We start from the raw sequence: 25,636 nt of genomic DNA, 5'->3' as shown, positions 1-25,636 counted from the left end.
TGGTTGTGCTTACTGACCGCAAACCGATTTTATGTGGTACACAGCGCTCAGCAATCTGTCAAAAAATGTTTTAATATGACTTTGCTAAGCTACGGAGCTGCACCGCTTGATGGATTGTCGGAGGACTACGGCTACCGAGGAGGAGCCTCGCGGAGTGATACGTGTTCAGAGACCTGTTCAGAGACGTGGTGCAGCTGTGAAATCTGTCTCTTTGTTATTACGCTCAGCGTCTATTAGTTTACATTTTGACTGCACAATTGTGAGCTTTTTGTTATGCACAAAAACAACATTGTTTTCTTTTATTTATGGACCATGATTATTTAATAAATGCTGATAATTTATTTTTGAGTAATTTCTTCATGTACATCTACGCTGTATGTAAATAAAAGTGCCCGTGTGACAGCTGGGACACGGTGTGACTAAGAACTCTCTTTTTGTTCTTAACTTATGGCTTTAAAAAAAAAATATCGAGATATATATCTTATATCGCCATCCAGCTAAAAAATATCGAGATATGAATTTTGGGTCATAGCGCCCAGCCCTACCTAGAAGGCACACTTACCTGTGGCTCTACTACAGTAACAGGTGGATAGGCCCACCACCTCACAGCTGAAACTTGTGTGAACCTCTAATATGCAGATGCAATATCACTGGCTCATATTTTCCTATAGAGTTCTATTCAGGATTCTTTGTGTGCAATGTCTCTGGAAAACCGTCATGCTCAGATCAGGCGGCTCTGCTGTGTTTGCTTTTACTTTTTGTCCTCACTAGGATCTAAAGGTGCTCCAAAAAAATGGCTGACTTCAGTTCAGAATCACTGGCCCCAAACTGGTGCTTACAAACTTCTGATTATTAGAGTATTAAGATCTGTGATCATGACAGGGCATCGCGCCTGTCACCAAGCAACTAATACATGGAAATGTACCAGTTGAAGACCAATCACTGAGCTGCAGAATAGGCTTTGCTCTTTGTGGAGGGATTACCAGGCAGTGTGAAATGAGGTCTGATTATGCCCCCCGCTCCCCACCAACCCACTCACTGCAGAGTTGACTTGTCCTGCCCCCCCCCCCCCCCCAAATTTATGTCAAAGCATTTAGAGGCCACTGACAGAAATAGATCCATAATGGTATTAACTATAACATTGACACCCTTGCTCTTTAAACATGAAGACATCAGGCAGCCTTGCGATGGCTTGTTCTCACATGTATACACACACACGCGGAAACACACACACACAGTCTCAGGAGCAGCTGTTCGGCCCACGCCCATAATCCCCGTAGATGGAGGAGATGTGTGCAGTGACATCTGCTTCTCCCAGTGTGGCCCTGTCATCGCTGGTTTGTCTGGGGCCATTTTTAGAGTGAACACAAACTCAAATGGAAAGTCATATAGTACTGTACTGAATATCATGTGTGCTGCTTTTGTGTCAGCTACGTTGGTTAAAAGTGGAAGAGATGTCAGAGTTATGGTCAGCTAAATACATACAGACAATATGTGACAAACACTACAACTGAATCAAACAATCATCTGCGTATAGGTAATAGAACCAAATGGGATTGTCTGTTTTGGACTTGCTGACATTTCATCAAATGAGTGAAAGAGTACCGATTGGGTAAACTTATAAATTAGCTGCATAGTGATACAGCGGTTAGCTTTGTAACCTCACAGCAAGAAGGTCATCAGTTTGAACCTCCCAGCCAGCTGGAGCTGAGTGTGTATGTTCTCCCTGAGCCTGTGTGGGTTTCCTCTGGGTACTCCAGTTTCCTCCCACAGTCCAAAGACACCGCTGGTTCCAAACTGTCCGCGGTTGTATGAATGCTGTGTGAATATATGGTATAATGTGGCTTTAAATGGCTGTAATAGATACCACGAGGGACATATTGGTGAAACATGCATAATGACTAAGTTTAAAAGGCCTTTATTCTGTGTACCTAGTGCAACCTCACTGTGGGAACTGTAGGATACATAGTCAGTCACCATATCTCTGCTCCCATATCTTTGCAATCTGTCTCCTGTAAATCCCCCCAGCTTTGCTGAATGTCTTATTTCATTAGTCTCCTAATCAATGTTATCATCATCATTGCCTGTAAAATAAACAGTAAATCTCATTTCAGGTTACATTTTACTGATAGAGTAGAAGTGATCCTGTGTTATAGCTATTGTGGGTGATATCCCTTTGTCATCACTGATTATTTGTTAATAAGTCCAGTAGTGAGTGCCCTGATGTCTTCCTTGAAAATGACACTTTTATTCTTGCTTTTCTTTTGTGCACAGGTGAAGGAGGAGATGCTTCTTGAAGCACTGACAACCAGGAAGACGGTGACTGTTGGAGAAAGGCTCATAGTGCCCTACAAGCTTGCAGAGGTAACCGCACCAGAGTGAGACACGTGCCCCAAATGCAGTGGCTTTGTCTTACCGTCTAAAGCTGCTAAATCTTCTATGAACCTCTAGTCCTTCGGTGCCACGACACATTTAAGAAAATGCAGCAAAACAATATTCGTCTGTTCTGCTTCTTGATGGCGCTGCTCTGTGGTGTCAGCAGGAGCGTGGCTTCATCACATCCAGTGAGTCTCAGTAAAAGCACGTTGTTGCTGAACGTTTTGTTTTGAAGTGCGTCATCTGTACTGGAGATTCTTTGTTTGTGTTTGCTTGCTTTAGAGTTTGTCTGGGGAGTTTGTTGTGGCATTCTCTTTTGATAGGGGTCTTCCTCTGCAACTTCCTGTTTCCTGTTAAGCCAAGCAGTGGCGGTTTGAGTTAACCATGTTCTTTAGACTCACAGTCTGAAGAATTTACCTCTTTGTTGCCTCTTTTGACCTAGATAAACTCCACTGAAGGGCATCAGAGTGCTGCTGAATATTAATATTCAGTGAAGTTTGCTTATCTCTCCCTCCAAGCTCAGCAAAGCACTGCATAGTCCTGCTCTGTGCTTGTGGCTTCAGGGCCTTTTGTCTGAGGAAGGAAATGCTACACATTGATTGCCTGTAACCCCGTTAAGCTCCACCTCTCCATCTGATCCACAGCCTAGTTTCACCCAACAATGGTTGTTCCCACTCTCCCACACCCCCGTTGCTTCAGTCATGTGTTCTTGTCTTAGGAATGTGCAACCTCCACTGGAATATACAGCACAGAGGCCAGAAACACGATCCTGCCTCAGTCTGTTTGTCTGTCTCTTTCTCCTCCAGTCGCATATGTTTCAAAGCATAAATTCACTTATTTTTGGACTGGCTGTGTGAGACAGGCTCAGACGATGTGATCAGAACTCTATTCCTGGATTAGAGCTGCATTTCTGATTAAATGATGTTCGCTTCTGGCTTCTGGTGTTTTCCCCCTCTGTCCTTGTTGAGGTGGTCGTATCTCGAGAAGAGCAAGAGATAAAAGGATTCACGGGTACCTGCAGAAACCTTCAGGTACTATGTCATCTGTGGAGGAAGTGGTAAAAAAAATAATAAAAAAACGAAAACAACAGCAGATTAGCATTATAGGAAATCCTCAACTATCCACTCAAAGAAAGAAAAACGTGTCATATATAACATGTTACTTTTAATTTGTGCCAAGATTTATGCAATCCATGGAGACAGGGCAGACTCGGTTTATTGCTCTAATTCAGATTGCGTACAGAACATTGTTATCTATCAAGTAGCAGCACATAACAGATAATGATTACTACTTCGCACCAGAGGTGTGGACTCGATTCACATGACTTGGACTCGAGTCAGACTCGAGTCATTAATTTTATGACTTTAGACTTGACTTGAAAAAATGTTCTAAGACTTGTGACTTGACTTGGACTTTTACACCAATGACTTGGGACTTGAATTGGACTTGAACCGGTTTACTTGAAAAGACTTGATATTTTACCCCAAATATAAAATTTAACACGCATATTATATAGAGATTGAAAATGTGACGTCATTCACGGGTAGAACCGCAAAGGATTCTGGGAACTCGTGGCAAGCGGTAGTAGCGCACGCAGGCTTTCAATTGAAATCAGTCACACAGCGATAAAAAGAAACACAAAAATGTCAAGAAGCTGTTGTATTATTAACTGCAATAGCCGGTCGCATGACAGCCACGGGAAGCCGACGGGTAAAGAGATCGGTTGTTATCGGATTACGTCATTGAAGAGAAATTGTTCGAGCCATGTTTCCGAAGTAACAAAGAGGCGACGGATGGCCTGGATTGCAGCCATTCAAAGATCAAATATAACGTCCCAGAACACTCCAGCTCACAGGTTAGTCTGCTCCAAGCATTTACACGAAGGTCAGTATTTTTTAGTAGTTAATGCGTCATTTTCATAACATAATTAGTGATATAGGTTACAAGCAAGTCTGGCGCTGAACAGAAATTGTCGCGCTATGCTCCTTTATTTATTGTGCATAAATAGTGAATTGTCCTGACACAATATTGCGTTTCGCTTCTGTTATTATGGTACATTGACAAAAACATATACTTTTATTCACAGGATAAAACAGGTTTTTTGTATCACTAATTGCCCAGTACGATTACAGCATACAATATTATTGTCACTGCTACATTTCTGTGATGCTACCAGAAATTATTTCCACTGCTAATTAATTACCGTTGAGCTCAAAGGTCCTATTAATAAACGGTTAAGGAATGTGTATTTATGACGACGATTTGTGAGACTGGTAAACTTATGATACGTACGATGGTCTTTCGTTCTACACGGTGCATTTCAAGTTCCTGTACCCATCCGTCGGTAAACTGTACCTGGACTTGTTGCAGTGACCTGAAGTTACTAAACTTCACGAGTGTATGCACTCACTCCAAGAACCGTATGATTATAAATATGCATATAAATATGCTAAGATGAGATAGCTGACTTCATCTAACTAGCAAATGTTGTCCAGGCTACGTTGGTGATGCAGTTCTTTTTAATGTGTATATTTTTGTCATGCGATTTTAAAGCTGGTCCTACAACCGCATCCAAGAATAACATGCAGCGTATCTCAGAACTGTCGGTGAAAATTATTATTGGAGCTAAGTTTAATTGAGCTGCATTTTAAAGAGGTGCAATTTTACAATTTGTGTATATTTTCTAAGTTCACTATTTTGTCATGTGTTGAGAAAAACACAGATTTTAAAATTACATGGTCTAATATTTACATTTAGCATAACTGCAACATTATTTTTTCGTTTTTTTTTTAAAGACTCGAAAGGACTTGAAATTCAAAGTTTCAGACTTGTGACTTGACTCGGACTTTTACACCAGTGACTTGAGACTCGACTCTGACTTGCCTGACATTACTTGAGACTTGACTTGAGACTTGAGGATAAAGACTTGAGACTTGCAAAACAATGACTTGGTCCCACCTCTGCTTCGCACTATATATGTAGACCGCAAACATATTTTATTAAAAATATTTTTTTAAAACAATATTAAAATGTTTCATAATGATGAAATTAACATTTAACATTAGATTAATATTACATATATAAATAAGGCACAAGTTTGGACAAACTGGTGCACTTCATGCTAGCTTTAACTCTTTACCCCATAAAGACGACGTTTAACACCTCAGTTTATGTCAATAAAGACGTGGCTCGATGACCATTAGAATAGTTTCTTGGTTTTTCCAAGAAAAACTCTGTACAGGCAGAGACCACCCTCACTAACCTCTGTTCGTTAAACAGGTCTAATACGAAAGAAACCACTCAGTTCAGAAAAAGTGTTTCAAGGGTTACTCCTTGTAGCCTTTCAGGAGGTAAAGAGTTCAGTTTAGCTTTTAGCTAGCTTTACATGGATGTTGCTGCAAATGCACTGTGTCATTCAGCCTGGCCTCTGTAGGGGAATGACCATATTAGGGAGATCTACTCTTCTAGTATCGCACAGGGCCAAGAGCAGAAAAAAACTGTCTGAAAAAATGAGTTTAGAGTCTGAAGCCTGAGGTTTTGGCTCATAGAGTTTGTTTGTCCTCATTATTTGAACGTTTGGCCACATTCAAGATGGGCATCCTCAGCTGTAAGAGTATATGTGTCACAGAGAATAAGGAAAAGTATAATGGATCCACCATAAGCATTATAACAGCGATCCTTAATTCAGCCTTTAAACTAAATCAAATACCAGAGGCCATGCCATTTCCCGCATGTCATCCCCCCACACTCTTTCCCCAGTTTCGTGTCCACTCATTGCGGCATCAGTAAAAGCATAATGCCAGAAAATCACACTCCACGTAAAATTAGAAGTGAAAACCTGCCCCGATCTGACGGAGGGTCGTGGGAGCGAGTCGAGGCCACCTGTGGAATCCATAACACGCCTGTTTTTATACAAAGGAAATGTGGAAAAAAGAACCTGGCAGATGTTGCTGGTTCTTCTCAGAAATGATTTCTTCCTGCTTGGATAAGAATGGTTGAGAAAATGTGCTAGGCAGCTGTCCCATCCACCCGCAGTGGAGGTGGGGAAATTTGGATGAGGTGTTCGACCTGCTGAACCTCAGCAAGCTGCGGATTGGAAGATGTTGGTTTTCTAACTTTATCGCAGACAGTCCCGAACCTGAGTGGACGATCTCTGGTTGAATCATGTAGCTCTTGGGGTTTATCATAGAGGAATAATGAGAGTAAAAGTAAAACCCAGCTCAAGCAGGAAGATTGTGCTTGGCAGCTATTGTTCTGTCATTCAAGCTTCCTCAAGAAGTTACTTACTACTACTACTATGACTTACTACTCCTACTACTTAAGCTGGCTGTGCCACAAATAGAGAAATAGTGCAATTACTGTTCGTCATGTCTAACTAAATGTTAAAGTTTCACATTCAAAAATATGTTTTGGACATTGTTTATAAACATGCATATTCAGAGTTTGACAGATTGTTTTCAGATTCTTTTGCTGAAAGTAGAACATTTCTTTCAGCAGAAATCTGTTTTGAGCTGCAGATTTTTTACTATCTTAGTTGTACGTAGTTTAAACATAGTTTAAAAGCCAGTCACACAAAAAGGTAACTCACACAAGTTTGGTGTGGAAATTTGAAGCCTGCATTGAGCAGTATCTCAGTAACATTTCAACCATCTTTATATATACATTAGCTGTCAGACGTAAGCTAATAGTGAAAGCAGGATATTTTTTTTTACGTTTTTTAAGTTGTGAAACGTAAAGAAAAAAGAAGGGTTGTTGGTCAAGAATGTGATGTCATAAAAAGGGGGTACGGTCATCTCAGGCACACAGGCCATCTGCTGCTCAAAAATACTGTTTTGTAACAAAAGAAATAAAGAAAAAAGATTTTGTTTGACATCAAGGCTCCAGCCCGGTCACGACCCTCAATTGGATGAGCAGGAAAAAATTAATGGGCTTTATTAAATAGCTGTTATTATAGATATCCTTTGTTATCCAAGCTGGATGCACATAACTCTGACCCCAGTGTGATTTAGTCTGGGTTTAGAAGCGAGTGTGTACATGTGTGAGATCTTGATTGCATGCATGTGTGTGTGTGTCTGTAAGCATGCGTGGGTCCATGCTGGTCACGATAAGGCAAGCGGTTTGACAATTTTGATGTGGCTACAGATTATTTGACTCTACCACTTCCTTCTTCCTGTTTGAAAGACAGACATATTGAAAGAGAAGTGTATGTGCGGGGATCAGGCGTTGATGGTGGGGAATAATCAGACCCTCATTCAAATGGCTTCCATTCATCTATGAGGCGTCACTTTATGATAGTTTTAAGCTATATGATGATGAGAAGTATAAAACCACTCCCCTATTGGTGATGGATTGTAAAATGCATCAAAAACACCCAGTAAACATACATATATGGGCACTGACACAGATAACAAGTACATAAATGCAAATGAAAAACATATGCATACTGGCATATTGTGGTGAAATACCTAGATAAAACATCCTGCAGCGAGGAAGCTAGCAGGCCACGTGCAGTGTGAGCTCATGCTGGTGTTTCACACCTCCTGTGGTTTTTCAAGGAGGAGGAACGAGAGAAAGAGATGGAGACAGAGAAAACAACAAGTTCCCCTTCCAGGGCTTTATAATCAGAAACACCAGCTAAGACCCAGTTTAACAGTCCGTATTGCTGCACTTTCCAAAAGCCTCCGATAAAGTCCTGCTAATTATTTCATCTGTTGCTTAGGTGGGCATTGAGTGAAACATTTTCTACGCATTTGCTTCCAGCCATATTCCCTTCTAGTTCCTAACTTGTCCCATTTTTATGAATAATTAAGTGACATGGCAAAATACAGAGACGACACGTGCTCAGTGGGCATGTCAAATGTTCACTTCAGATCTGCCAATCCCAAGTTCCTGCTGCAGCAATTAAATTGTGATTCTATTTGTATTATTCATATCAATCTTACATAAGTCTGTGGGCACAGAGACGTCACAGGCCTGCCTGCTAAAAATATATCACAAGCAATCAATAATGTAAAAGAGAGGAGGCAGCTTTTAAAAATGCACGTTTTTGCTTCATCATAGTGGTTTGCTGCAAGACTTTCAGTCCTTCGTGCATCTGCGTTGGTGTGCTCGGCCTCTGCAGTTATTAAAATAGTGGTTAGAATAGGCCCAAAAAACTTTTAGTAGAAACTATCATCTCTTATGGTTTCAGCTAGCCCACAGATATCAACAATAAGTGTATGATCTGAGAGGAGAACACTAACATAGCAGCAAAGCAAAAAGACATACTCGGAGACCAACACCCCTGCTGAGAAAAACATGCCCTCCTTTGGAAGAACACCTAGCTAACCCTCTAAATGTTTTTGACACCTCCCTCATGGTAATCAGTAGTAACCTTTACTCTCATAGGAAGTCATTTCAACTGCTCCCCTCAAAGCTGAGAAAGGCTTAACTTGTGAGCCTGCACCAGCAGTTATTTTACTTCTTGCTGCTTGAAGGCAATGAATGCCATTGATATTCTGAAGACAGTGGATCGCCGTGCTCCTAATTGCTAGGTAGCAAACTGCTATAGTTAGCTAACAATACTGGTAGCTTTCTGATTTATCTACATTCTGCATATAACTGTTATAGGACTAAAACTGCATGTGTAGGAATACTGAGTCTCCAGATCCTATCTGCCAGAATCTAGTTTTTATCTCAATAAATGCTTAGCTAGCCTGGTATTAGTGCATCCCATAAAAAAATGGTAAATGTTCGATCATTCCAGTCTGCCTGCCAGGAATATTTGGGGTTACTATCTTGCCCAAGGATATTTGGGCTGCTCTCCGATGCATCCACTGGAGCATGACTGTGTATGAATGTTACATAGAAAGCACTTAAAAATGTTGTATCCATCACTTTATAAAACGAGAGTAGAAAAGGACTGTATAAGAATAACTGGTTCTGCTGAAGGTTTCCTCCTGTTAAAAGGGAGTTTTTCCTTACCACTGTCACTAAGTGCCTGATCATAAGGGGTCTTCTGATTGTTGGGGTATTCTCTTAATTAACGTAGGGTCTTTACCTTACAATATAAAGTACCTTGAGGCAACTTTTTTTTAGGCATTATATATGTTGAATTGTGAAGTTGACTGACTTGAATTTGCCATAGGGCTTTTCGATAGTCACATGACATAAGGCTCTGTGAGGGATAAACCTACATCAAGATGAGAGAGTTATTTACAACAACACAACTGATTCTGTGATTCTTTTTGATTGTCCCATAGATGAAATCCTCTCTGATTGGATCACACTTAGCAGCCTTTTCGGATTGGGGTATTGCACAAATATTTTGGGGTTCCTGGCATAAAAATATTTGACCTAGCTGAAGCAGATTTCCTTTGTGTCATTACACTCCCTGTTCAATCATAACACTTATTAGTGACAGAGAACATGCTCTGGTGTCCAAGTCAGGTCTGCTTATGTTAGCTTAGCATGATTTTCATCGTCTCTAAAGAGAAAGAATAGTTGCTGTTTTGCTCATTGAGGCACAGTGGGTTGGGTTTTTTTAATGGATCACAAAGTGAACTATAAAAAATGTTGTGCAAATACTAATCTGTAGGTCTGGAGATACTTAAGGCTCTGGCTCATGACTGAAAACTCAAAAAGTATTACAGCACTGTGCACAGCGAGCCTACAAAACATAAGACCACTAACTCTGAGCAGACAGGGAACTTAAACAGGGGCTCTGTTTGCCCTTTAAATACAAAGTGGCTGTTGTTATACTGCCTAACAGTTTATTCATAACAGGAGCCTCGGGTACATTGCCTTTTCTAAGTTACAGTAGCACAGCCACTGATAGGCTGTTAACATTGATGGTAACTTACTCAATCTTACTCAAGCAAGTAGCTCGATTATTTTTCCTTAAGCAACTTCTGATTGTTGACTGCTGGCTCTTTTCAGTTGCCTGTTGCTGTAATTATACATCCTGATGTTTTGATGCCTAAAAATAAAATAACCATGTTATACATTAATGGAACAAAGGTTATTAATTTAGGTTTGAAATAAGAGGATTGATCCTCACGTGTCTGTAACATTAAATCACTCAATACTGTAAACTGCAAAGCTGCTACGCTGGTCATTTTAAACCACTTCAAGGTCACTTTAAATGATTCAACTGTAAATTGGAAACTTAGACTGTTATTGATCCTTTTTACCTTAATTTTAAAGTGTATATTTATTCCTTTTATATTTACCTTAGTCTTAAGTATATATTTATTCTTATTCTTCTTATATTTATTGTTGTTTTTTGCACTGAATGGAACTGGAGCCTTGTCGCACGTCTCTCTATATACTGTACTGTATATAGCAGAGATGACAATAAAGTTAACTTTGACTTTGATTATGCTTAGGATCAATGCTAGCAACTAGAGAAAAACTAGCAATGCATTGCAAAAACACAATGCCAGTCACCTCTGCTCATCTAAATAATAATAATAAATCATGATCATATACACTTAGTGTCCATTATATTTGGTAGTACCACGTTGGATCTCTGGTTACTGCAGATTTGTCGACTGCACATCCATGATGCAAATCTCCTGCTCTGCCACATCCTAAAGATGCTCTGTTGGTGTTAGGGCCGAGAGGGCCAGGCTGTGTGTGTGCACTCAAATGCAGACACAGAGGGAGGCAAAACGGGCGTGAACACAGTGCTTTATTTACAGTGCCTAGTGAACTTACAAAGCAGGAAACTGTGGAAGCTATGAACTGTGGAAACTATGAACTGTGAATTGTGAGGCCAAACTATGAACATGAAACTCTGAGTGCTATGACTAGGTGCTAGATTTCACGGATGGATCCTGGGAATGGAAAAAGGGGCAGCGGCTTGGATGGAGGTACGCAGTCAGCGTTGTAGTTTAAAGTGTCATGCGAGGAGGGGGTGTCCAAGGGGTTCCGGGTGAGGAGTATCCAGAGAGGATCCAGAATATACTTGGAGTGAGGGACTTGGCAGGGAGGCAGGCAGGTGTAGTCCAATGATGGAAAGGAAGCAACCAGATGACAGAACCAGCATCCAGGCGGAGATGTGAGTAGTTTAGCTTGGGAAGTGCGACTGACAGGTGGGTCCTATGACAAAGAAAACACGGTGAGGAGAAAAGCAGTAGTTAAGGGGCTCTCACAAGGGCTTGGCGGTGTAGCACTAACGTGAGTTAGCAAAAGATCTGGCAGAGGTCTGTTGTGAATGCTGGTCTTATATGCTGGTGACTTGATTGGAACCAGCTGTGGAAGCTGATTGGAGTCTCTGCCTGAAGGTGGAGCCCAGCGGAGTGGAAAAACCCCGTACTCACCCGGACCATGACAGTTGGATTAAAATCTGGTGACTGCGGAAGTCGTTTTAAAACCGTGAACTCACTCTCATGTTCAGGAAACCAGTTTAAGATGATCTGAGCTTTGTGACGTGGTGTGTTATCCCACCAGAAGATTGGGTGCACTTTGTTCATACGGCAACAGACATGAGCATCAAATATACTCAGGTAGGCTGTGATGTTTAAAGGATGCTCAGTTGGCACTAAGGGTCAGGAAAAATTCCCCAGACAATTACACTACCAGCACCAGCCTGACCTGATGATACAAGGCAGGATGGATCCATGCTTTCATGCTGTTCACACCAAATTCTGACACTACGGTCTGACTGTTGCAGCAATGTTTGTTGTTGCACCAACAACCATGCCACATTAAAAGTACTTAAATGACTTCTCTGCCCCGTTCTAATGCTCAGTTTGAACTTCAGCAGGTTGTCTTGATCGTGTCCACTGGCTGAATTGATATCTGTATTAACTAGCAGCTGAACGAGTTTACACATAAAATGTCTTTGCGTGCATATTCAGTACTTTTGTGTGCATAGAGATTAAGCTAAGAAGACCATAACATCAGTCATTTAAAGTTGGAGCTTCTGGTATGTAGATTATTCTTGCAGTCAGGCTAACTTCTTTCCTGTGCTTTGAGTCTTTAGGCAGATCAAAGTTAATGTTTGAATAAATGTTGTTGTTTTCAGAAAAATCTGGATGAGGTTTTTGTTGCAGCCATCGCCAAATTATGAGCAGTTTTTTATTTAAAACACCATCCACTGATTCATTTTTCTCCATTGCTTTTCTGTCTGTTTAATCTCTTCCATCAAATGTTTCAGCTGCAGCAGGATTTTATTAGAACGTTTTCTCTGCCCACTTTACACATTTAACATTACAATGATCCAGTAACAGAACAAGTGGGGAAAAAAAGCTAAAAAAGTTACTTGAGCAAGACTGTGAGTGAAAGCGGTAAACATCCACAGAGCTAGCTTCTGTTTCAGATTATAAAATCCATATGTTTTTGATCACGTTGTTTGTCTGTGTGTGTGTTTGTTTGTGTGTAGGCAGGCACAGTGAGGGACTCCATGGCCAAGTCACTGTACAGCGCGCTGTTTGACTGGATTGTGTTCAGGACCAACCATGCCCTGCTGAACAACAAGGACCTGGAGGACAGTTCAAAGGTAGGAATGAAAACACACTCCACGAACACAGAGTCAGACACCTTTAACAAGGTCTAAACTGGATATCTCTGATTAGATCGCCTTTCCTCCAGTTATTGTCGTCTTGATTTCACCTGTGTGTGTGTGTGTGTGTGTGTGTGTGTGTGTGTGTGTGTGTGTGTGTGTGTGTGTGTGTGTGTGTGTGTGTGTGTCCAAGTGTCCAAATAAAGTGATCTCCCTCAAAATTCATATTAGAAATATCCTTCAAATATTGTCATTAATAATATTAGTTAGGTTACACCACCGGCTCATACCCTTAAATGGAACAGAGCTGTTATGAACTGTAGTAATTAAACCTGATTTTAGTACTTTTGTTAGACAACTATTATTATCATTATTATTATTATTATTATTATTATTATTAAACGATTATACCGTTACACTGAGTAAATATTGGCCATGTTGTTCTTTCTTCTATTTCTGTTGCCTTTTGTTTTATTCCTAGAGGCAGAGGGTGTGATATGTGTGTATACATGTGCGTGTGTGTGTGTGTTGGCAGCTGGCAAGCCAAACCCAGTGGGTGCATCGAAGGAATTGGAAAACAGATCGTTGTGTGTGTGTGTGTGTGTGTATGCTAGGAACATTTGGGCAGATGGCATCAAGTTCCCTTCAGCTCGGTTTACCCCCCATGGTCCTCTGATGTCCCAGCACTCTGCCTGTGTGTGCGTGGATGTGTGTACTTGTCTTATTCATATCGTGGGGGCATAAATCTATTTACACAGTCACATTGTGGGAATTTGCCCCTTTCTGTGGGGAAAAACAGTCCACAGGATGTAAATCATTTGATTTTAGGCTGAGGACTTAGTTTAAGGTTCGAGTATTGATGAGCAGTGCTTTAGCCTGCAGGAAATGAATGTAAGTCAATGCAGCGTCCTCTGAAATGGTGAAAACAGGAGTGCGTGTGAGTGCCTCCCTTGGCACTGACATCATCTGTCTGTGTGTTTGTCAGGGGTCGATGAGGGTGCAATTTCCATCAAGGTCATTGTTCTTATGTTCAGATACCAGATTATATATATATATATATGCCATGTGTTCTTGTATGTTTTTTATGCCAAACTATAAAAAATGAGCCTTCAGAGGGAAATAAAACACTGTTGAATAACATTCAATTAAATGAGAAGCAGCTTTTACAGTCCATTTCATAATTAAAGGCCTTCTCTGAGTGAATGCCTTCTTTAGATGGTGCATATTAATGATGCATGATGACATGAATCTTACTGACACCCGGGGGGCAAGTGAGAGGCTGGAGCAAGTGGGACGTAAAGGGAAACATCTCTAAATAAAGATGCTGTTGGTCAAAGCATCATGCATTTCTACTCATGTTTACAGTGTTTCAAAGGGAAGAGTCTTCCTTTAAAAAGAAATCACGCTGATTAAATCTGAGGTCTGCTGTCTGCCTGTTCCACCAGATCCTGTCTATAGGAGTGCTGGACATCTTTGGCTTTGAGGATTATGAGAACAACAGTTTTGAACAGTTCTGTATCAACTTCGCCAACGAACGACTTCAGCACTATTTCAACCAACACATCTTCAAACTGGAGCAGGTAGGGTAATGTTACTGTTTTTCCTTTCCTTTTCTTTCCTCCACACAATAATCATTGTGCAGCCGCTGATAACACGTCATTGCATTTTGTGTGTAGCTGGAACTACAGTGACGTTAAAAACGTGCAAACATTCAAACAGGATCTGCTTCTCGACGTCTGCATATGCACGCACTCAAAGCGGTGAGGTGGAGGGACATTAGTAATTTTTTCTGATGTGTGACGCATGGCTTCCTCTTTAGTTGAACCTCTGAACGCAGTATGTTAAAGAGGTGCTAGAAGAAAAGTGCTTTGATGTGCAAAATCAGTGCAGGTTCCTTTTAAGTCAGATGTGTCAGTACATGTGTCAAAGTCTACTTCATTTACAGTCAAACAGCAAGTAAGTAAAGCTTTATTTATATAGCACCTTTCAAGATATAAAATCACAAAATGCTTTACAAGATCCAACAATGCATAAAAGGCAAAACAGCACATTTAAAAAGATATGTTTGTAACTGGTTTTCATAAGAGACCACAGAGTCCACCAGTGTCAAATCCAAAGGAACAGATTTCCAGAGTCTGGGGGCCACTGAACAGAAGGCTCTGTCTCCCTTTGTTTTCAGCTTAGTGCAGGGGACCATCAGCAGGCCCTGGTCATAGGACCTCAGGGACCTGCCAGGGACATATGGATGCAGTTGCCCTCTGATATAACCTGGTGCCTGTCTGTGAAAAGCTCTCCAAGTCAATAAAATAATCTTAAATTCCACTCTGAAATAAACCGGAGCCCAGTGTAGCTGCATGAGGATTGGATAAACTAAACTAAAATAAAGTCTTTCATAAACTGTGGAGTTTAAGCATTTCATTTGGGTGAAATTAGGCGTACAAGTGAATATCATCTGCATAGTAGTGATAGGAGATCCTTACAGGTTAACAGTCTGTGTCCTGGGGGAGCGAATACAATAAAAACAGCAGAGCCCCCAAAACAGAACCAAGGGGTACACCAACATGAACTGGAGGGGGAGATCTGTACTTAAAACTAGCCACAAAAAAAGATCTGTCAGATAGGTATGAAGAGAACCACTGTAAGGCCGATCCTGATACATCAAGGGCAACTGCATCAAAAGCTGAGATCTGGACAGATGCTAGGAAGCATCAGCTGCTAAGTAGTCATCTACAGAACATTCTGGACATGACAACTAAGGCTGGTTGATAACTTGATAATTTTTATTGAAAACATGATCATGGGAAACTCTTTAGTTCTTCATCAGCCTTAATCACGCCGGTTGTATTCCTCTGGTGAGCGTGCGTAGTGCTCCTGTGACACTACTGTGAAAGCAGCTGTAATTATGCAGTTGGGCTAGGGTAGCACACACATCTATTAATGTGAAAGGTCAGAGGAAAAAGTGCTGAATACTCAGAACAGGCTGACAGGCTGGGTTAGAGTGCATGAGTCAAGCTGAGCAGCATGGATCTGACAGCTTAGTGCTGCTAACATAGCTTTGTGCAGGTCGTTGGATTGACTTGTTTACTATTCATGCCTCCTTCTCTTTCACCACTGCTGCATCTCAGAGCAAACTCATCTGCAGCATCAAAACTAGCCTCTATGAGTCAAAAAATCCCACATCAGTTACATTATATATTCATGCTGTTTTATTTGGATGCCAACTGCTAACCCACGTAATATTCTGCGTGCCGTGTTGTTTCTGTTGTTGTTTCCAAATCACATCGAGTGGACAACAGAACTGAGAAGGAAAAATAGAGAAAGATCATTTAGGGGAGATTATGAGTCTCAAATCAGACGGACTGTGTCAGAGTAGCTGTCAGCTCTCCTCTCCCTCTTGCTGAACACTGATAGGCCGTGGCAATTTAACATGCTAGCTGATGGCTGACGGTGAAGCTAAGAGAGGAAGGGAGTGTGAAAAAAAAAAGAATAATGGCAGCAAACAAGTGCAGTAAACGTCTCTTCAGTCTTAATGAAGATAACAAACCGGCAGTCAGCCAGTGCTAATGGCGCTGTTATCTGTTTCTCACTGTTAGCCCTCAGGCTACACACACATGCAGGATAACATTTTAACCCAGCCAGTATTTTTCTACAATTCAGAGAGGAGACTGGCAGGACTGATCAGAACGGATTGCAACCTAACTTCAAAAATAAGTCCTTATCTGTCTTTCTGCATCCAACATCTGACAGAGTGATTTGTATCTAAAAACTCAAGATGTGATGTTTTTTGCACATTTGACTTCAAATTTATAGAGATCTGTGAAAACAGTATTTCCTCCCTTTCTTGATTTCTTTGTTTTTTGCATATTTCTCACACTTACATGTTTAAGATTGTCAAACACATTTTAATATTAAATAAAGATAACCCAAAAAAATACAAAATCCTTTTTTAAATGGTGTTTTCATTTAAAAAACTAGCCAAACCTACCTGCCCCCGGGTTAAAAAATAACTATTCCCTAAAACTAATAACTGGTTGTGCCACATTTGGTAGCAAGAACTGCAATCAAGCATTTGTAATAACTAGCAATGAGTCTTTCACATTGCTGTGGAGAAATTTTGGACAACTCTTATTTGCAGAATTGTTTTAATTCAACCATATTGGAGATTTTTAAGCATGTATATGTTTAAGGTCATGTCAAAGCATGTCAATTGGATTTAAGGCCATACTTCAGCTAGGCCACTCCAAAACTGTCATTTTGGGTATTTTTTAGCCTGTCAAATGTGGATTTGCTGGTGTTTTTTGGATTAGTGTCCTGCTTGATAACCCAAGTGAGCTTGAGCTTCAGGTCACAAACTGATGTTCGGACGTTGTCCTTCAGGATAATCTGGTAGAGAGCAGAATTCATGGTTCCATGTTGTCATTGATGTGTTCTTGGAGTAATTTTGGTAGCCTATCCATTCCTGGGGAAGTTCACGACTATTCCAAGTTTCCTCCATGTGGGCATGTAGTGTCTCTCACTGTGCTTAGGCGGACTTCACAAATCCTTAGAAATGGCTTTGTAACCGTTATCAGACTCGTAGTTGTCATTGACTTTGTTTCTCACCTGTTCTTGGCTCTTTTTATATCCTGGCATGATCTTTTGCTTTTTGACACCTTTTAGCCTACTTCACTTGATCTATTTAAGTAATTTGATTTGATTTGATTGATTGATTTGATTTAACTGCATTTTGTATTTTTTCAGGTTAGTTTTACCAAATATAAAAAGTTGTTTGGTGATCTGAAACCTTAAAGTGTGACAAATATGCAAAAAACTAAGAAATTGGGAGTAGAAAAAATGTGTTTTCATAGCATTGGTGGCCTTAACATATTTCCAGTTAAGACTCTTTGAAAGAAACTATGCATACTATGTTTTTCTGCAGTGCTGTAGTTGAGCTCTACCAACTGAAGCACCGTGTAAGAATAAAAGATTACCTTAATTACATAAGTCATCATCTTATTCGTTTTAAAAGTACAGTAAATTTATTTATTTTTAGTTTGGTCTGTCACTGATGAATATCTCTGGTTTGTAAGGTGCTTCCATTTAAAGGCGTGTTCCTCTGTTACATTGAGTTAGTAAGAGTCAAAGTGCTCCTGAGATGGCCAGTCTTGCATCAAATATTGTTTCAAAAGAGTTCATGTTTATTATCCTTAATCACCGGTGTCCTCTGAAACTTTGGCTATCATTGAGTTTATCTAACAGAACAACAGCTGAGGTGGTGTTGGGCCCCTCTGAGGGAAGCTGGTAGAGCTTCAAAATAAAGAGCTGCCAGATCTCAACTGATTTGCGTTTGTTTGAATAAAATTGCGAGCCTTACTCTGATGTGATACGGAGAGAAAGCTCTTCACACCTACCTGTGGCTTTGTTTTGAGCCTTTGACTGCTGACCTCAGATCAGCTGGCACTCACCTTTAGAAGGTAACTAAACACTAATCATGACCCTGTAGGTGTTGTGGGGTGTTTGATGTCAAGTTTTATTTGTGGGGTTCAGATTACCTGGTTAATCCCAGAGGAAAACTCTGCCTTTCTGAGAGTTTTCTAAGATTTCTGGCATTAATAGATTACTGTTGTGCAGTCTGAACTGCCGTTGCTTAATTTTGTTGGAGTTGTACTCTGAGTATTAACAGTAGTATCAAATGAAATGGAGATGCAATTGAAATAAAACAGATCATATTGTCTACTTCCAACTAACTGCAGCTCTTTACTCTTTTCTTTTTCACTTTAATTTTTTTAGTATTTTTGAAGATGTGATCTATTTTTTTACTATTAAGGTTGAATTAATTTCTATTCAACCTTTAAGTTTCAAAGACTGGAGCCATTTGTGGATTCCGTGCTTGGGTTGTAGCCCATTAATTGAGCTGTAATAAAGATCTACTGTTTGTGCTCATTTTTAAGAAGGATCATGTGTCCAGAAAAGATGTAAGCTGTTTTCTGAATGCGAGCAAAATGCATGCTTTCTGTCAGCTCATACGCCTCATTTTTGAAAGGCGGTTTTAGCTCTCCATCAAGGGGATTTTCCTCCTCTCTTCCCTCTGGGCTACAATCCGCTCTAGCCAACCAGCTGGTCTTATCAGTGCTGCGTGTTTATCTTTGGAACAGGAGCCAAAGCTAATAGCGCCGCACCAACCTTAGCCCTCAGCTGGATCGAGGAGGGTGTGAGTGTCTAGTGTTTACACTCTACATGCCAGTTGGTGCTTGATTTCTTGTCTGTACGAGGACCGTGTATCAAAGTGAGAAAACATATATGATGGCCACCGCCTAAGGCAAACACAGTATCGTGTTTACCTTGGGAGATATCACACTGACTCCGAACTGAAATAAAAAACATGTGGAAAGGTTTATCGTCATCTGACAGAGAATTCTGCAGCTTACTTTTTCCTCAGACAAAGCAACGAGGTATTTCTCTGAATTAATAGGATCCTTAGGAACGTGCCAATTTTACCAAAACAATCTCTTTATTGTATTAATGGTCATACTCATGAATTCATTTTTATGGGGCGGCTGTGGCTCAGGAGATAGAGGAAAACGCTGGAGTCCAAATCTTTTGGACCACCTACAATGAAACCATAAAAACACACATAAAAACAATCGGGATGGATATTTATGCTGTTATGGACCGGGTAAGGAAAGGATGTCACAATGAAAAATATCAGCCTACAAAGGACTGAATCCAAACGTCGGGACATGCTCCTAACGAGACGGCCTTGGTGTCCATGGTGTCCTATCTCCTCCCAGATCTGGACCAGGGGAGTCACTGAGCTCCTGACAGTCTGAGGTGCAACCTGGCAGAAACATAATGTCCCACAGGTGTTCAATTGGATGTAGGTCAGGTGAGCATGAGGGCCAGTCGATGATATCAAATGGTTCATCCTCCAGGAAAAAGCACAGGGTGCTTGTAGTGGATCTCCCAGTTCTAGTATTCAATGGCAATTGGCTCCATGGTGCCGGGCAGCGAGCACAAAGACATTCATACCAGTGACCTGCTGTAGGTGATTTTGTAGGGCTTATCCTGGTCCTTCTTTCACAAAGGAGCAGATACCAGTCCTGATGGCTTAAAGACCTTCTACGGCCCTGTCCAGCTCTTCTAGAGTAACTACCTGACTGGAATCTCCTCCATGCCCTTGAGACTGTGCTGGGAAACACAGCAAACGTTTTGGCAATAAACATATATTGATGTGCCATCCTGGAGCAGTCGGACTACTTGTGCAACCTTTGTAGTGTCCATTTATGGCTTCATGCTGCCAGTAATGACACTAACTGGAGCCGAATGCAAAACTTTAACTGAGGACCCACCAACCTTACAACATTAATGGATAAGTCTTTGAATTTTCTTTGACATTTCATGGTCTCTGGTCTCTGCTAGTTTTCTCCTTTCTGGATGCCCCTTTTTCCCCAAAGCACACACTCCAGCCCGTCTTTTTTTTTTTTTTTTGCATCTCTGCCAGTTTTGACGTCTTTTTCTCCTCACCCTTTTAAAACCACAAGAACTTGCTCCATCTCCAATTATTGCACCACTGTTCCTCCTGTCCGCTCAATAAAAACACTCTGCTGTCATAATAAGAGAGACAGGGAGCTTAGTGAGTTAGAAATATAAAGACGGAGGGAGTGGAGAGATAGCAGGAGCAATCGAGAAACACACACACACACACCCTCCCTCACCTCTACACCGGGGCTTTCAGCCAAACACAATCTGGGTTGCTTGAATGCTGCACTGAGTTACGCAGGAGAGAACAGACACATGGTTGACTAATGGATGGAAGGATGACCACAAATCCTGACCAACCTCATCGACCGCAACAGAACTCCCGGCTCACTTTCGACTTAGCGGGAGGTTTGAGGGCTTTTATTGCTTGCAGATTGGATTTTAGGGGTCCAATATCAGTTACATCTCTCTCTGTTTACAGTGGTTTGGTTTTGCCAAATTTATTTCATCATGTTTTGTGGAGGATCTGAAGCCTCTATTGTACTGGGGAAATCTTATCAGCCTTATATTTCAGAGACAAAGACAGAAAGATGGCCCTCAACAGAGTCTGAGTTAAACTTGGTATGAGTTTAAATCAGAACTAAACACCCATCCACAGAAAAGGTAGTAGAAGTACTTTTTTCAGTGCCCCAAAACTGATTAAAATTAAGTTAATTTTGATAATGTTTTTTAATAGCTGCCCAAATAACAGGCGTCACAAAGATAGCTGAGAGTTTTTGTGGAGACACTCCGTGAACAAATCTGTACAGTCACAAAAAAAACAAGCAGGCAAGTGACCTTGATCGTCTTCCCCCCCTGTCAAAGGGAGAGCCCGGACACCCTTTGCAGGAAGTTTGTTTCCCCCACTTCTGTCCTCGATGTCATTCTACCAAGATTTTGTGAGCACAGGTAAGGTTAGGAGTAGTAGATTAGGGAGTAAATGAACATTTTCACGCTCAGGCCTCTCGTCTCTCCTCCGTGTACCACACAATCTGCTCGTCTCGCTCTTTTTTTCTCCCCTCACTTGTGAACAAGAACTCTGAGAAACTTGAAGTCCTCCTGTTGGGGCGGTGACTCTTTCTTGACCCAGTGTGGGCTCTCCATCCTTTTCCCCACTGAGAACTGTGGCCTCGGACTTGCTAATTCTCATCCCAGCTGCTTCACACTCAGCTGCAAATCCTGAGACCAATGGTCCAGGCAAAGGAATCTTTCTTCTTTTAGCCATTTCTCTTCTTCCTCTGTTATATTTTCTCCAAGCAAACCCACCATCTGCTTCCTGTTTACACCAGCACCTGTGCCCACTGAATGGTCAGTGTAATATTTTTAAACAGACGTGTCAGTAAAGGTAGAAATCATTTTGGAAATGCTCCAATGAGCAGGGATCACTTCCACTTTAAAAACGACTTTAAAATAAAAACATATCAGACTGGATATAGCTTTAGTGCGTCTCCTCTGTTAGCATTTTTTCATCTGAGCTCTCCTTTCTGCCAGCTCAACTAGAACGAGACCTTGATTGGCATTTATTTGCTACTCTCAATTACTGTGTTAACAGGACTTCCATGAATAGGGTCCTGCATATAAAAATTAGAGGGTCGCTCTGCAGTGCATAAAGAAAATTCCTAAAGCAGCTGTTTCTAAGTTGTCGGATCTGGTTTGCTGTTTGGTTGAATCATGACTGAAAGACCTTCTGTACATTCTTCACATACTGAGTCACCACTTTGTAGTCCTCTGTCTGCTGGGTCGGGCTGTTTACGTTAATGTGCCTATGTAATAAAATGGCTGATTAGTGCTTGCGTGTGTGTGCTTATCTCATTATCAGAGTGTCTGTATCTAATTGCCCCTCTCTCTCTGACTGAGTGTGCATGTTCACAAACTCTCACAGACACAACAAATGTAGCCAGATGAACCGCGTCGGCCAGCAGTGCCGGCGCTCGTCCTTGATGAGATTTAAACAAAAAGAGATTTAAACTTCTTTACGCCTCTGTTTTTATTTTACTTGATCCGGTGCGACCTCGGAATAAAAGCAAAACACGCCACATGTTCTAAATGCCTCATCGGTGATTCAGCAGCCTAAAACAAGGACAGGGCAGACATGTTGCATATGTGAAACTATGTTGCAGCTCCGCTTTGAATTTTTGATCGCTATTCAGTTTAACAAATGGCCAGCATATGTTCCACTATATTTGCTCTCTAATAAAGCCATATAAAGGATGCAAACATGTAAATGTAAGACTGAACTACACTATGACACCTAAAAATGCCAAGCACACATAAACCCTGAACTTGTTCCCATACAGTCACATTTACAATTGGGTTTATTTTAGGATTAGTCATTAATCATTATGCACATTCCTGTGTTACTGCTTGTTTTTGAATTGACTTATTGCCAGGGTACAAACACACCCAACTTTTTGCTGGGAAACAGAAGATGGAGTGTGGTGAGGAATTTTCACTTGTTGAGTACTTTTTAGGTTCAAGTAAACCCTTTTTGAGGATTAGACATGGTAAGAAAGCTTTAGGAAGTCTTTGAATCCATCCATTTTCTTCCATGTATCCAATTCAGGGTTGAGTCCAGCTGCCACGGGGATATCTGACTGAGTACATCATGGGCAGGTCGCCTGTCTGTCGTGCGACAGAAACGTTTCTCCCACTAAAAACGTTATGTCCAATCAACTTACCTATGGTTGGGGCCCAGTCTAGAATCTGTTCAAAGCAAAAGCTTCCACCACAAATTTGGTAGGCAAAAATATGTGACTGCTCAGTGCTGTAAGAAAGCAGTTTTTGGCTGATGTGATTGACTCCAACTTCTGCTAGCGACAAGGTGTAATAATGTTCTCAAAAGGCAGTCTGGCTCAGCACCAGGACCCACACTGTGTCTGCGCAAAAGAGGTGTAAGGGTAGCGATATAAGTGCTCATTTTACATGAGCTCACACACGCCCACTAGAGGTCGCTAAACTCGTATTAAGAGCTCATGCAAACAACCAATCCAGTCATTTTCAGTGATCAGGAGATTTCTGAGGACTTGTTTGCAGTGTAGCCCGTGTCGTCGAACATGAAGGCTCTAATCGTAGCACAATTATCAATTCATTGTTCTTACTGTCTTTGGATATTGGCTGCTTGTTTAATGCTGTCCAGCTGATTAATCTGATACCCCCACCCTCTTTTCTTGTGGTTTTTTTTCAGCCAGGTTTCTGCTTTGGTGGTGCTTGCCATTAAACCTTTTGCTGAGTGTGCATCCTCTTTTCCAGCAGCCTAACTGAAAGACACTCTCTAACCTGCAAGGTTTTGGAGCAGGACCTGTTTACATGACTTTCTCAAATGTACCTCAACAGTAGTTTTCTTAGTAGAGCAGAACGTTAACCTCATCCCGCCCCAATCAACTTTTCATGCTTTCCGCCTCCAGCTGGCAGAGGCTCGCTGATTTCTTACTTAGGGGTGTCAAGGGTACCAGGGTCATATCTTTCAGAGGCAGACAGATCTTGCCAAATGGCTTTTTCTGACAGTCTGCAAGCAGCCAGGTGTTTTCCTAATGGTGGCTCAGGTTTTTCAGCGGAATGAAATCATCACTGAAGACTTCCTGATTGAGTTCTATGGAAAGCCAGCACAAGCATAAGCATACTCTTTGGCCTGTACGAACCATGCTTATCAAAGTCAAAATCTCATGCAAAACAGAACATGTTTGGTTGCAGTGCTGGTAAACAGCTCTGCTGCGTGTGTAAGATGCTTAACCTCTCGTGCTGTAGTGCAGCTAGAGACTGATTGATAGATATGCCTGTGGGAAAATATGAAAGCAATTCAGAAGAACAGCATATGCAAGAAATCCTGTCAGACTTTAGCTACATAGCGATCAAAGACATTAACACACGGGTTTTTTGTCTCGCTTCATTTGTGTTTCGCAAAGTTACTGACCATCCTTCTCCTGTCTGTTTGTTCTTGCTTGCAGGAAGAGTACAGGGCAGAGGGCATCACCTGGCACAACATCGACTACATCGACAACAGTGGCTGCATCAACCTAATCAGCAAGAAACCCACAGCTCTGTTCCACCTGCTGGACGAGGAGTGCAAGTACGGCACCTGTTGATTAGCATGGATCGTGTTTGTTTACTAGATAATCATTAAAACTGTCAGTCGAACCATTTTCTGCAAGATATTGCACAACTGCTGGTTTCCTCCATGTGTTATAAGGGAAATGGTGTATTTTATCAACTATAAAATGGAATCAGAGACCTGAAAACTGAGCATGGGTTCTCAGGGAGGCTTCAGGTGACCCTTCCTCAGTCCATGTCCACACTAATACGTTTTCGTTTGAAAACACATCTTTTTCTCTCCATTTTGGCCTCTGGTCCACACTGAGACGGCGTTTTCGGTAAAGGAAAACACAGCGTTTTGAAAAAGCTCTCCAAAGCGGATACATTTGAAAAGGCCGTTTTTCGCGTTGCAGTGTGGACAGCGAACTCGGAGACGTTTTGAAACGGATGACACATTTTAGTCATGTGATGCAGTCATGTGACCAATTAAACTAAGATAGCGGAGGGCATTATACAGCAGTTGTTTTGTTTGCACTTAATTTTGACAGCCCTATTAAAGATTAATATCAGTCTGTACATGCTCCAGATAGCTTTTCTTCAAATTATTTTATTCTCACTCGCTTTTACAACTTTGTACCTTTGTGTTACTCGCAGCAACAACTCCACCTCATTGTTAGTCCATTTAAAAAAACTTTTCCTCAACATTTTGCCGCAACGTTTCAAAGACCCGGAAAGTAAATAAACGGCAGACAGAAACGAGGCAGGTCGAATCTTCTTGCGTTTCACGCATGCGCAGTACTGGAACATAAGCGTTTTCGTCTGTTTCAATGTGGACGCACAACTCTGTGAAAACGACTGAAAACGCTAGTGTGGACACAGAGCGTTTTCAGACAAAAACACAGTTTTCAAATTTATCCGGGCTAGTGTAGACGTAGCCTTAGTTATACTGCAATAGACCCTTGGCTGCTGGGGGCTTCCCATGAGTGTTTCTATTTTACTCACCTGCTTTTGCTCTCTTTGTGTTTATACACAACTCTGCTTTTAATCATTGGTTATCATTAATCTGTGTGTCTTTTGTCCTGTCTCCCTCCCCTCACACTTAACCAGTTGCGTTAGATAGTTTCTTCCTGTTTCTTTTCCTGTTAAAAGGGAGTTTTTCCTTCCCACTGTTGCCAAGTGCTTATTCAAATGGGTTGTCTGATTATTGGGATTTTCACTAAACATGAGGAGAGGATATAAATGTAGCTG

The 25,636-nt window shown here is 41.2% G+C and overlaps 1 protein-coding gene across 12 annotated transcripts in view; it reads left to right on the top strand.

The window, feature by feature from the left end:
• The window catches only part of LOC113026413 (unconventional myosin-IXa-like), a 161,463-nt gene that overhangs the window by 102,820 nt on the left and 33,007 nt on the right, over positions 1-25,636 (top strand). For all 12 annotated transcript variants that reach the window (XM_026175186.1, XM_026175185.1, XM_026175183.1 and 9 more), the window contains 4 exons: positions 2,275-2,364; positions 12,743-12,859; positions 14,308-14,442; positions 24,304-24,425. In XM_026175186.1, the coding sequence (XP_026030971.1) occupies positions 2,275-2,364; positions 12,743-12,859; positions 14,308-14,442; positions 24,304-24,425 (464 nt within the window). The remainder of the gene's footprint in view (positions 1-2,274; positions 2,365-12,742; positions 12,860-14,307; positions 14,443-24,303; positions 24,426-25,636) is intronic.

Source organism: Astatotilapia calliptera, chromosome 7, assembly GCF_900246225.1.
Source record: "Astatotilapia calliptera chromosome 7, fAstCal1.2, whole genome shotgun sequence".
Lineage (NCBI taxonomy): Eukaryota > Metazoa > Chordata > Actinopteri > Cichliformes > Cichlidae > Astatotilapia > Astatotilapia calliptera.
Note: the sequence above shows the minus strand (reverse complement) of the source record. Positions and strands in the feature narration are given on the sequence as shown.